This window comes from Protobothrops mucrosquamatus, unplaced genomic scaffold (genome assembly GCF_001527695.2).
Source record: "Protobothrops mucrosquamatus isolate PMUCROS unplaced genomic scaffold, P.Mucros_1.0 scaffold_148, whole genome shotgun sequence".
NCBI lineage: Eukaryota > Metazoa > Chordata > Lepidosauria > Squamata > Viperidae > Protobothrops > Protobothrops mucrosquamatus.
In genome coordinates this window covers 424,660-438,914 of record NW_015386224.1, presented here as the reverse complement: position 1 = coordinate 438,914, position 14,255 = coordinate 424,660, and the positions used below count along the sequence as shown (strand labels likewise).

General features: G+C 36.9%; 1 protein-coding gene across 2 annotated transcripts in view; it reads left to right on the top strand.

Annotated features, from left to right (window-relative positions):
• The window catches only part of MAP3K20 (mitogen-activated protein kinase kinase kinase 20), a 113,305-nt gene that overhangs the window by 58,113 nt on the left and 40,937 nt on the right, over positions 1-14,255 (top strand). For both annotated transcript variants that reach the window (XM_015819305.1, XM_015819311.1), the window contains 2 exons: positions 2,933-3,039; positions 8,980-9,115. In XM_015819305.1, coding sequence (XP_015674791.1) covers positions 2,933-3,039; positions 8,980-9,115 — 243 coding nt within the window. The remainder of the gene's footprint in view (positions 1-2,932; positions 3,040-8,979; positions 9,116-14,255) is intronic.

The window sequence follows — 14,255 nt, the reverse complement described above, 5'->3', positions numbered from 1 at the left end:
TACCATTATTAGCTGCTTTAATGAATTGCTTTGTGTTTTAGTTTCTTTCCACCACACAATGCCTTCACTAGCAGCCATTTAGTTTTGCAATTTCTGTTGCAGGTTTAAACTTTTTTTAAAAAACAACAACAACACACACACAAACAAAATAATAGCAGATTTCTAATAAAAATATAGAAAAATTGTAAGAAAATGTGAAAACACTAGTATATTTTGCTTATTTTAACAGATAAGGGGAATTCCCCATATAACCTGCCTTCCACTTCACAAAATTCAGTAGATTGAGACGCTGATATGGATCGAATAGAGAGTGCTCACTTCTGAACCTGTTCTTGCTGTGGGGAATGAACGTCTTAATCTATTTTGCAGGATAGTTCTTTTATTTACCTGCTGACTCCAACCTCAAAGTGAACTTGATTTTCAGAAAAGTCTAATTTAAAGGAGCCACGAAGTCAAGGAGATTTAGGAGTTTATTGCTGCTGTGGTTTCAGGAGAGGCTTCAGTCTTTTCTGATGCTTCCAATAATATACCTTAATACAGCTGAAAAATTGGTTTCCCCTCTCTCTTAAAATAAGATATTTCATGCTTTGAGTTGATAGTGAGAAGAAACCTGAGCCCTGTATGCGTTTTCATTTTGTACAGTTCTTGCATAATTTTGTTTTATCAGAGTTACGCTCCTAAAAGTCTACTAGAAAATAAACACGACAGCAAAACAAGAGTTAAGTTCAGTGGCTGAACATTGATGGAGGAGGATGCATTCCAGTAGTGAACTAGTAAGGGGAAGTAATTGAGTTGCTAGTAATATCATTTCAGCGATTCAGGAGGAAACCTTATCTACTGAGTGTGTATTAAAAAGATTAAGGTACTAAGATTGAAAGCAAAGGGTACAGAACAAAAAATCAAGAAGTGCTATCTAGCAACACAGAAATTGACATTACCTTCAACCTTCCATCTTCATTCCCCAAGGCAGTACTTTCTAAACTTGGGTTAATTACCCCAAATTTGGTAAAAGTGTTTTTTTTCTTTGGGTATCGATACCCAATCATAACAGGAACATTTAAATTGACTTAAACTGTTTTGCCTAGATTGGGTAAAAAAGGACTTTTTGATAAGCAGTTTTGGGTACCGAAGGGAAAGATTTGGAAAGCCCTGCTATATGATATCCTCTGCTCTGCAACTCCCTTCTCTGTTTTCTGTAATACTCCAGAGCAGGGGTAGTCAACCTTGGCTCTTTTATGACTCGTGGACTTCAACTCCCAGAATTCCTGAGCCAGCATAGCTGGCTCAGGAATTCTGGGTGTTGAAGTCCACGAGTCATAAAAGAGCCAAGGTTGACTACCCCTGCTCCAGAGCAATGTTTCTCAACCTTGGCAACTTTAAGATGGGTGGAATTCAAGCCCCAGAATTCCCCAGTCCAGCATGATGGCTGGAGAATTCTAGGAGTTGAAGGCCATCCATTTTAAAGTTGCCCAGGCTGAGAAACATACCTTCAAAAAGATTGTGCTGGCATTTTTCTCCCTAATAGATTTCCAGGATAATCACTGGAAAAACATGAGATGATAACCAAGTAATAGCTTACATTATGTGGACCTCCAATAAAAGGGGAACCTTTGCAATTAACGATATGGAAACTAGCAGTGTCAAGGATTGGTCAAGTCGTTCAGGCTTCCTTACAAATATCCTCAGATAGCAACAGCTGCAAAGCCAGCATATATAGGGGGAAGCAACTCATAAAGCCATCTACCTATAGCTAGACTAGAACTAGCATTTGGAGCTGAGCATGAAGCCAATACCAAACCCTGGAACAGACATAAATACTAACCTATGAATATCAGGGAGGCAAAAAATATCTACATAATCACCTTTATGGGATATAGGAAACTACAGCTCATAAAATTAAATGTCTTTTTTTCCCCTCTCTTTAAATTATGGGCTTCTCTAGTCCACCTTGATTCAGGAACATTGTTTCCCATAACAGGGTTGCATAATTTTCATTGAGGGCTACAGATCCAACTTATAACTTGTGGAATGTTGATTATGGACCCTGGGCCTGCAGCTGGCATGGTCAAGCCTGGACAGTAGTCAAGTAATCTTTGTCCCAGATGTTCCACCACACCCATACATGGACAAAGAAAGATCATACTGCTTGATATGGAAACTATGGGGAAAAGTGTCATAAATGGAGAACAGGGTACAATTTTCTACCATACACCTATGCAAAGTGCAGGAGATCCTAGAGGAGACAACAGAGGACAGGGGAATCTGGCATGGTCCAAGGGATTGTGAAGAATCAGACACAACTTAGTGACTGAACAACAACAACAATCTTAGACAAACTGAACCAAGATATCCTTCTGTTTATATTTGTGTTGCATCCCTGGCAAGGAAAACAGAATACTGTCTACAGATCCATTTCCTGCATGCGCGGTACAGCCATACTAAGATCAATAAGTTCAGGCAGATATGCAGCGTATTTCTGCTCCATATCTGGTGGAAAGATTACGACCTTTCCAGAGAGATCACTGAGAACAGAAAAGGAGCATAGATTTTTGGTTCTATCCAGTTGATAAAAATTACAAAGTAGATTAAGGATACCGTAACTCTTTTATTGCATTATTTTACATGAGTAATCTGGAAGGTCCATTCAGGTCAGCGTCTTGTTATATTACCATTTTAAGATACCATTTTTGTATTGAAATTTAAAAGCAGCAAGTTCTGCATTTATAGCTATAATAATTTACAGCTTTGTGTTGTTTACCTAATAATTATCTAGTCAGCGTCCCAGTATGAGTTCCCTTGCAGTTTCAGACTTGCTGCTTTCATTGGAAGATGTTATTAATTCTGCAAATAGTGTAATATTAAAATGTAAGTTTACGGAATGTAAATGTCATAATGGGCATAATGATGTACATATTGCTTTGTGTGTCTTCAGAAGAGACCCTCTTTCAAGCAGATCATTTCAATTTTGGACTCCATGTCAAATGATAGCAACCTTCCAGACCAATGCAATTCATTCCTGCACAACAAGGCAGAATGGCGGTGAGTACTTGTAGTTCCCACCAATAATTATGACATTATCTGTGGGGAGAAATGAGGTATTTTCCAGAAAAAATACATGGCTAAAATTAAATATCCAGTGTTTGAATTTTCAAAATTTTAAGTGCAAGCTCCAGCGATCATTGTTTTGCTATCAGATGGGAAAAATTGTGTTTCCCACTACGTGTTCATGTTGGCGCTTTTTCTGCATAATGATGATCAGAAACAAGTTTGTGTTTGGTATATTTGGAAGCAATGAGTTGGTTTCAATCAGATATACATCAAAATGGCCAAATCAAACCACAAAATTAAATTTGTTAAGCATTAAGAATGATAGTAAGAGATATAAACAGACAGCTATGAATCAAGGGACCAGAACTAAATTGCAAAATTTGGGAAGAAAATATTCTTGTCCATAATTTATTTCATCATCCAGAACTAGAAATGCAGGATAATCAGCACGAAGTAAGCAGATGTAATATTTGCCATCTCAAAAATTTGCAATCATTATTTGGTCATTTTCATATATATGTTATTGCGAGACTCTTCTGCTTTTCACTGATCCTTGAAAAGTTCCCCAGTGAATTATCTAGGCTGGATTTATGAAACGGTATCAGTGGTGGGATTCAGCCAGTTCGCACCACTTCAGCAGAACCGGTTGCTAATTTTTTTGTTGCCCACGCCCAGAATAGACTTCCGGAAGCAGCGTCCACAAAGAGAACTGGTTGTTCACATATTTGAATCCCACCACTGAGCAGTATGTATCCTGGCTACCTGTTTATGGTATCTCTTGTTCTTGTTGTTCTTTCCCAGGTTACACAGCTATAAGATTATGTGTATAAGTAGTTACTAAATTGAAAGAGATTGGGTGAGATCCAACTTTAGTCATTTGTACTTAAATTAGTCTTGACTTTATTGTTTCTATTGATCTAGGTGAGTCTTCTCTAACTATGTCAGACTTTCCATCCACTATTAATATCCTTCATTTGTTGTACCTTCTGTGCTAAAAGTCTTTCTTTGGTGGACAGATTTGAGCATGCTTTTTCAGACATAAACCCTGTGGTATTCATCTGGGCTTATTCCAGAGAAATATTTTTATGTCCAAATCTTTACAATATTTGTAAAGCACTCTAATCAGATGTGTGCATAAATATAGAAATAAAATATATTGATACATTTAAAACAGCTCTGCTTAGCGTACTGTGGAGGCCGATGAAAAGGGATCTGTCTGTACAAGAAGAGGATAATACAACAAATCGTGCAGTAATCTAAATTAAGAAACCTTGGCCATTCTCCAGGTATTGCCGAGCACAATTTAGTAGTCCACTTGATGGTTATATGCCTGCCTTCTTTGGAGACTGGCAAAGAAAACCATGCAAGAAAGATTAGAGAGATCTTAGCATGTAAATAATATTTAAAATCCCAGGATGAATAGAAAATGGATTTGCCAATACAAAACATCCTAAACTTTTTAAAGGGGGAAAATAATGATGAACTGATAAGAAGCAAGAGAATTTTACTGCAGGGATGGAAAATGTGAGCAGAGATGGGAGGTTTGAGCCAAGTCACATGATGCAAGTATAAATAGCTTGTTTTAGAACTGACATTCTTCTTGCACTGACTCAGCAGAGTGTGGCAATAATCCACTCTAGCACAGCCCTCTGAAGACCAGGATGCATTGTGCCATCTACTGGTGCAAACCGCAAACTGCACCGGAGATAAAGCTCCAAGCGTTCTATTAATTCTATGGATCATGGTGAATCCTTCCCATAGAGCAGGGGTGTCAAACTGCTGGTCCATGGGCCAGTTGCATCATACGGAGGCCGCACCCACCCCAGCTCCGGCAGTGCAAAAAAAAAGTCACAATATGTCACAACACGTCATGTGACGCAGCAAATTTGACACCCGTGCCATAGAGTATTAAACACGTGTACTCGAGAGCAAGTCCCACTTATTTTCTACAATGTGTATTTAAGATTACAGAATTTCCAGATATGTTTAGGTTATCCAATTGAAGCCAGGCAACCAGTATGGCTTTTTACAGGTTGCTAAAGTGGGAAATGGTTGCTAATGTTATTAAGAACTTGAAGTAGCTAGGACCTGCCTTTTGTTTTTAAAAAAGGATGATTATTTAGATTTCTGAGGGAACAATATAATATAAAGCTATTGCATAGGTCAATGCAAGTATATAAGTATATTTTTAAAACTACAGATTTGATAACAATTTTTGAGATCTCTAGGAACCACACCCAAGTATTTCTGGAGGACATATGTACCCCTGGATCCCAACTTATGCATCTCTGTTCTAGAGAGAATTAAATCTTATTGTATTTAGAAACTTAGGTGAAAATAATGAAGGGGACAAGACATAAAATAAAACTTGGGCAAAATAGGAATTGTGCCACGTTCTATTAGTTACGTTTGGGCTGCCTGTCCTGTTTCATAAAACAATTCAGCTATCAAAAATTAGTACATTGTAATGAGCTTCCTAATCTTGGCAGTAACACATTAAAAACCAAGGCCCAAGTTGCTTTAATGGACATTGTTAAAAACAGTATTGACCATAGATACAATATATTTAGGAAACTAGAATTTTCTCCTAGTTTATTTTTTATTAAAAATGTTACCAAAATGGAGAAATTGGCTCCAGTAATTATAGGAAGCCTCCCGAACATTATAAAATGTAGCACAGGGATAATTGGTGAAAATCCTTCCACCCCTCTCGGCATGGCTGCCTGGGGAATTCTGGGAGTTGAAGTCCACACTTCTTAAAGTTCCAAAGATTGGACACCCCTGCTTTAAATCAACTGGCTCCTTCTGCTTGCGGAAGGGCACAGTTAGTTACTATCAATTTTGAATATGTTAATTGAATTTAAAATAATTTTCCTGAAATTATTAACGAAACTATGACTGCACTTTATTTGTTTTTATTTCATGTAACACTAAGACAGCAGGCAATGTTAATTTGTAAAAGTACTAAAATAAATGGAACATACACGATCACCAATGCTCAGTGTAAATTAATAAATTTGTAGAATAAGATATATTAATTAAGCAATGTAAAGAAGCGTTCTGTTTAATTATACTGTTTTATTATATATTTTTAAAGATTGCAGCCTTTTAGAGAATCTAACCTTTCTCTATAAAGTGCCTTCTGTCTAATGAAGAGAGATAATTATAGCACATACACAGTGTAATTTTGGCATTTAGAAAGTGTTGTTATTAAGGACAAAGACTTTAAAAGTTGGATAGCAGTTTGTTACATGTTTAAAATAGATGTAGTGCACATGAAGATAACTCAGTATTTTTATTTAAGATTCTCTCTGTGTCAGTGCATCTGGTGGCCTTCAGGTTTGAATCAAAACAAACATGGTTTAATGTGATATCTGAAGCAATCAATCAGTAAGATAGCATCCTTAGATTATACAGGTTTTCATTGGCATAGTGGCTTGAGGAGTTTCCCATATATTGTCAAAAAAAGTGACAAAAAATGCAAAACGTCAATTTTATGGCTAAACTTGAACAACTGGATTTGGATCAAGGCTGCACCACCAATTATTAAATAGATGATTTTATTTGGCAAAACTGGGTCTTGTTCCTAGGCCCCTGTTGTACTTCAAGCATCTCTGACAATTCTTTGCCTTAGGCCATACTAGTTGACAGTTAGGGGTCATTTTGGGGCCAGGCATGCAATTTAGGCAAAAGAATTAGTGATAGGATTCACAGGGACCTTTGGCTCACAGTTCCAAAGATCTTTTCTAACCAGACAATAGCAAGCACGGGGAAAAAAAATTCTGGTGTCTTGAACCCTGAAGAGTTTTAAGAGAGAGGAAAACCATGCTTAAAATCAGAAATAGAAACCTTTTTAAGGTTGAAGGAAAACCTAGCAAAAGAGCTTAGCTACCAAACAGTAAATCTGAATGATAGAAATAATATGAAACAAAATAGAATAGAATATTCTTTACTGGCCAAGTGTGATTGGACACACAAGGAATTTGTCTCTGTTGCATAAGCTCTCAGTATAAATCATAAGATACAACTATAAGTAAGATACAACCAACAAAGTCATAGTCATAAGATACTAATAGGAGTAGGTAATTGGAAAATTGAGAAAGATAATAGTAATACAATCCTGCTACATGGTTAGATATCCTTAGGCATAGACAGTGCTGTAGGAATTAGGTGATGGCATGAGGGAAAAAATTGTTCCTGTGTCTAGTTGTTTTGGCATGCATATGCCCTAGAGTGGCATCCTGAGGGAAGGAGTTCAATCAGTTTATGTCCAGGATGTAAGGGGTCTGTAAATATAATATGAAGCTTACACTCCATCCTTCATACAGTATTTTAGAAGATTCCCCAAATAGAATTTTCTTTTGTACCTTCAGGTTTATTCCTCTCAATAAAACAATTTTATAGTGCGACTCTACATTTATTTAGTTAGTTTTTAAAATCAGCCAATCAAAAGCAACTCTGGGCAACCTTGAAAAATAACACCATGATCCATAAGACTTACTTTTACTGAAGTGAGTCTATATGTTTGGGGACTTGACTTCTGAATCTACTTGTGTACAATTGTACTGTAAAACTCCTTCCTCAGTTCATCTTAAAAGTTACCTTGATCATCATGCATACACTTTTCTGGGATGTTGACATTGTATGGATAATTAAAACGTTAATTACTATTATTTCAAATACATTAGGAATTCTGTTTTTTAAAACTGAAATTGTAATAGATGATCTAAACTAGGTTTAATAGATCTATTAATGGATATTATTAATAGATTAATACTGTTAATAGATCTAGGATCTGTTATTCTGTTATTCTGTGTTCTATGTTCTGTGATATGCTATTGAAAGTAATTTAAGTCAGCTTATACATCATAGGCTTGGAAAAGTTTTGCCACTCTTGCAGCAAAATGCAGTGGGACTGAGATGTATACATTTCTAAGCTCGGAAAATGGATCGTCACGCTTCAGACTTCTGGGGTGGAGGAATGCTTTTCCTAATGAAAAAAAGAAAGCAAAGCACCCAATAGGAAAAGAGCCAGGGATGAACCATTTTTCTCTGATATGCTATTCATTTTACATAGAGGCAAAAAAATATTGTGCTAGTGGTAACCACTGGCAAGTGTATTTCAAAGCAATGGAAAAGTCTAGCATTCACTTTCAGCTCATCTTCACATCCTGCTGACTGACACGAAGATGGCTCATTAATTATTTTTAAAGGGCATTTCTGCATGATACATAAGTACATGTAAATAAGTTGCATAATAAAAAAAAATCAGCTTTGGTCCAAGCCTATAGGAAAGTATCTTAAATTCATATTTTCTTGCTTCAGTTTTAAATTTTCCCTCCTTTTTCAACAAAAAGTCTTGCTGTGGACATGGTCTGTGACACTTTATTGGATTGCATAAAATATTGGGGCATTTCCAAATATTATTCTCAAATGGCACACTTCATTGTATTTATGTGTGGACTCAATTTCCTTATTTCATAGCAAAATATGAAGAGGAAAAAAATGACAAATTCAAGGACTTACTATTCAGAATGAAGTTCCTCTGTGTTTGAAGAAGGGGTCCTCCGTGCTTGGTTTACTTTCAGAAACATTGGTGTTTGACTCTTTCCCTTTCCCCTTCCTTGATGGGTCGATGACTGGGAGATAGTGAGTGGAAAAGGGGGCTTGGGAAGGTGTCCGAGCTGGATGATTGAGGTAGCGAAGGGTTCAGGAAGCAAGACATGGAGCCTCAGCTTGCATCAGGCTTCAAAAAGAGGGCCTCTTCTTTTTGTTTAGGGTTCAAACAAATCTGTACTCTGCTAATTAAGAGTCCTACTTGAAACAGCACTATACTTTTCACTCTTTCATTAACTTTCAGATGGAAAATATTTGTGAACAATTTGTTCCTGCCAAGGGAAGGCACAATTTAACAAATTTCTTTTTATTTAGATGTGAAATAGAGGCTACCTTAGAAAGACTGAAGAGATTGGAACGCGATCTAAGCTTTAAAGAACAGGAACTAAAGGAAAGGGAAAAACGCTTGAGAATGTGGGAGCAGAAGCTAACTGAACAATCCAACACACCGGTAAGTACCGTTACAGATTTTGTTTTAGTGTTCATTGCAATGGAATCTGAAAATCCAACAAAAACTTGAATCTGAGAAATGCCTTAAGCTATACTTGCATTCATATGGTCGAACTCTCATATTTTCCTGCTTTGAATTGCAAGTGGCCATGTTTTGTTAGACAAGTCTTTTGAAATTGACTTCATTTCAAACTGTTGGGAAGTATAGATGAAGACTTTGAGAAATGAAGCAACCTTAGTTGCTTTATTATAATGATTTATTAAAGCCCGAATAAATTATTCTTAAATTTGCATTGAAAATAAGGTATCAACCATCTAAATTAATTGGTATATGGTTAATTTCAACACAATAATCTGGAGTTTATTCTCAGATAAGACGATGTTGGATTGCAATCTACAGTAAATGGTATTATACTCTGGGTCTTGTCTTACAGCTAGCTGTATATATTTTTAGGGCTATACAGAGACCCATATTTAAAATTATGTGGAGCTATTCACAAAGAAATACAGGCAAGGGCAACAGGAATGCCCACATAACTCCAAAGATATTTTCCCTTTTGAATTTGTATTGCTATACATATTGATAGAATTTTAGCATAATTGTTTATCTCTTAGCTAACCAAATGAAAAAAAGGACTTAAATGAATCATAGGTAAAATCTACAAAATTCAGTAGACTTAATCTACTAGGTCTTAGATCCAATCTAATCTCCCATTCCCTGTATCAAAATACAATTGGAGCTCTTGCCAAAGTTAAAAAACAGAAATCCCCTGCAATCCTGTGGAAAGAAATAACATGATCTAGTCAGTTTCATCTACATTGATTACCTCTGTTATGGAGGCATATCAGATCTCTTAACCCTGTAGCTTAATTCTGAATCACTGTATTGTGAAACTGTCGTAATATTAAGAATTTGGGTCAGTTGAGATGTTTTTAAAAAATAGTTATTACACTGACGTCCCACTTTTCCTTCGAGAAGTACAGAGCATCTGATTGGGGGAGAATCTGGGATCTCCACGTAAGAAACTGAACAGACTGTGATCTGCTTTGCTTTAACAATATGTGCCATTAGGCTGCTTCATGGAAATGGATATGTTTCAGGCATTGGATTCTGTTATGGAAATGACAAGTTTTGTTCTTGTAAGATATATTGAGACTAGAGCATGGCCATATAAATAGTGCAACACAGGAAGAAGGTTCAGATTCCCCCCCCCCCCCATTAATGTAATGTAATCCGTAAAAGTAGTGATTTTAGAAGGAATCAGGTGGGAGAGGTATAGAAATTGCACTGGAAACCATTTGTATTCAGGTCTAAATGACTGTTTTCCTGTATAAAGGGCAAAACATATGTAACGTTTTCTATCTAAATCTGAGTCTTGTTTCCTAAAGGAGCCATCAACGCTTAATTCCATATGCAGTGAAATGATATATATGCCCAAGAAATAGCTGCATAAAAACTGATATATATATATATATATATATATATATATATATATATATATATATATATATATATATATATATATATATATGTAGCTTTCAAGCAGAACGCGATTACCTTAACATCTTTTGACATCTGTTGGTAGTAACAGCCAAGCTTCTGTTTGCATTATTTAATTACTGTATGTTGCATTTTACTTCTGCCCAAACTGATGAGCTAATATTCATCCACCATTGCCTCTTGAGCCAGCATTCATTTGCAATGTTTATCAAACCTGCAGATGTTGCAGAGCGTTGTCCTTCTGTGCTTTACTTTGCAGAGTGCATTGTGCTTACTTTTTAATCTGAGTTGGGATTTTGGCCTGTTCACTCTTCCTGCACCTTCTTTCTGAGGCACAGCGTAATGGCATCTGTATGAATGACACTGCATGTGTATTCCAGCTGTGAACACGGAGTAGCCTATAATGATGAAGCATGAGTGTTTCCTAGAAGCAAGGTGTGCTCTGTTCTCTCTAGGTAGCCTGTAGGCTTCCTTTAATGTCTGCAAAGATTGAGTAGCTAAGATATAGGCCATCACCTATGTGGTTCACAGCATGAAACATAGCCATAATGAGCTGATCTTTCCATGAGTGAGGCTAAGGGATTTTTATCCTGCACCATTGCTTTTTGCTGCAAGACTTTTTACTGGCTGGCTTTGCTGAGGGAAAGTGTTGTGCTCAAGTCTATTGTGCTCAGTGTAAACTTCTTTTCTATAGGATATTAATACAAGACTTCTGTGGCAAACAAATGCCATTCTTGAAAAGGGAAGGCTAAAAGGATATTGAAAGTGAAGTACTTTTAAGCCTCAGGACCTATAGCTGAAAGGGCTTCTGTCAGATTTTTGAATAATAAAAAAATCTCGCTGTTTCCAAACCACCTTTCCCCTCCCCCCTTTTCCTTCACTTCTGAAGAAATTAACTTCAGAATTCATCTACATATAAAAACAAATTGCAGATGTTTCTGTGAGTCTTGTCAAGTAGTGGCCTATATTTGAGAGAATGGAAGCAGGAGCAAATACATATCTGGATAAAAGAGGAATAAAGAACTGAACCGATATGCATATTTTTCTTCTTTTTCGGAGAATTCAAATCCCAGTGAATAAAGGCTCATGATTTGGTTCCATAAAGGAGGGTTTGAAATGAGAACTGTAGAGACTTGAAAAGGATATTATATCGCTGGCCCCTTCACGTCTTTAAAATGTTTCTGTTGAAGAAGAAAAAAAAAGAAGAGCTGACCTGTGGGAGTCATTAGCATTTGTAAACCACCTCAAGCCTTTGGCCTCTTCAGGAGGCTTGAAGGAGCAGAAGTGGGACATTGGCCCCATAGTTACACACTGAGGCAATAGATCCCATAAAGGCTGCATCTCCATAGACTGTAGGCAAAGGCTCACATGACTGGAAGCTCATCTTTGCAGCTTTTAAAAATACATTTCTCACATGTAAAGTGGCATGCCTAATAAAAGGCCAGTGGTAGGATTAGGTGCACTGAATCACCTTAGATTAGCACCCAGTTAAGCACCTTGTCAAAGAGATCTTGCTCTCCCTTGATCAAGAAACAGATCTCCGGACAGTTAAAAATGGAAAGCTACAGATTTGTGCAGTGAGTTGTATAAGCCAGAGCAAAATCATCTGTGGTCCAAGATGGGCAATGAAAAATCCAAACTCTGTTTTACAGGTGAAAAACAAAGAATAGCGTGTTTTAAAAAAAATTACAATAGGGCCGTATTGTTTGGGCTTGTTTCACCTCATTGATTCAAAATGGTTTCTCCTGCAGGAATTTTATGTAAAGTAAAACATAGCGTTCAGGAAACAGTGAGAACCTCCAACCCATTGCTAGGGAAACTAACCAAAAGACACAGTGATAGTATGGGTTGTGATATTGTAGAGTTATTTCAAAGCATGCTCCAGCTTTATAGCAGAGAGTTATGCTATGATCAAGGTCAAAACGGGCAAGAGGTTAGCTCCTTCAATCTAGTTAATGTGTCCATTTTGTTATGTAGATAGCTGCTCGGCTCTTTCTTTCCCCTTGCTAGCTCCTGACAAGAGATGCCCTTTCAGAAGCTGCTATTTTCATCTCAAGACAAGCTTCAAGCTCAGCAGAGTGAAGGGTTGCCTTGATATACAAATAACAACTTGCAACAGGCAGGGCAAGGAAGTTCTCTTCTCTGCCCTCAGTAGTCTAAAGGCAGCTCAGGGTTTACATAATCGAAATGTAATCCCCTTCCTGCGTTTAGGGTTGCACCATTTCTTTCTTTCTTTATTGCCTCAAAGGCAAAATTGTAATCTGGGATTACTGCTTTTGAAAATTCACTTCAGATGGGGCATAGGTGAATAAATGCTGAGTAACTACCCTTGGCCCTACTGCTGCAAGGAATTAGGAAAAAGTAGGGAGTAGCTTAAAGGCAAGATTTAAATTGCATGCCTGTTTTCTTTTTTTAAAGTAAACATTCTTTGTTCATGTCAAGGCTGCAGTTTCTAATAGCTCAAGTTTAACATGAGATGGTAAAAAACATATACCGGTAAAAAGGCAAGTTGCGTACTTGTTTTTTCACTGTTCTAGTAAAAACAAGAACTATTTACAGTCCTTCAACAGGGACATCCTTTACTGCAAAAGTGATTCAATCTTTTTATCTGGGAAGCTCAGCTCATTGTCAGTTTGGGGGGAAGAAATTCTTGGTTTTATTTATTTATTTTTTTAAAAAAGAAAAGCTTAATTAATATGCAAGAATTAGCGTATAGAACTTATGTCAGGAATTGGAAGCAGATGGAGACACATGCTAAGCAGAGAGTTTTCAAGTTTAGGGACTAAGCAGCAGCTGCTCAGCACCTGCTCTGTCATTGTCAAACATCGTGGTGACATTGACATGGAATTGAAAGGAGGACAAATTGAGCAGTTTTGTGGATATATTATGGAAACTCATCCCTCTTAGTCCTGATTTACACATCCAAATACTGGCTACTTGTAATGTAACTCAAGAGTGTTCAGTGTAGCAAGCCATCAGTATGAAGCAGCCTTATTATTTATTTGGGGGTATTTTTTTTTAATGCACTGATGCAAATACACACAAATCTTTCTTTTTCCCCACAATATGCAATTTGGAGCTGTAGAGGCAAGTGATAATAACTTGAATGAAATAGGAAGGTGTTTCAAACAAATGGCTAGTTGCAGGGCTCAAGTCGCATCTGCTGCAGCGTAAGGCATTTTTTTTTGCTGCTCTTTGTAAAAATCAGCTAGGATTAGGATTCTACTCTTCATTCAAGAACATTTATACTAAAATCAGTACAGTAGGATTATTCCAGGTTTAGCGTGTTTAGCTAAAGTTCCATAATATACTAAGCTCTCCATTTTCCATATGGCATGAACAAACCATAGTTAGCCCTCCACTGAGCTTTGCTTCTTGATCACATCTCTTCTGGGAACCACACCAAAGACTGGGTCAAACTTTCAAGATGTGGTTGTAGGAGAATTTAATTTAATTTAATTTAATTTAATAATTTAATTTATATACCGCCCTTCTCCCGTAGGACTCAGGGCGGTGCACAGCATATTAAAACAGACAAACAAAATACATCAAAGAACAAAAAAACCCCATAAAACCAAATTAAAAGCCAAATATTCGAAGCTGTGTGTCAATTAAAATTTTCTTAAAATCATCCCTACCT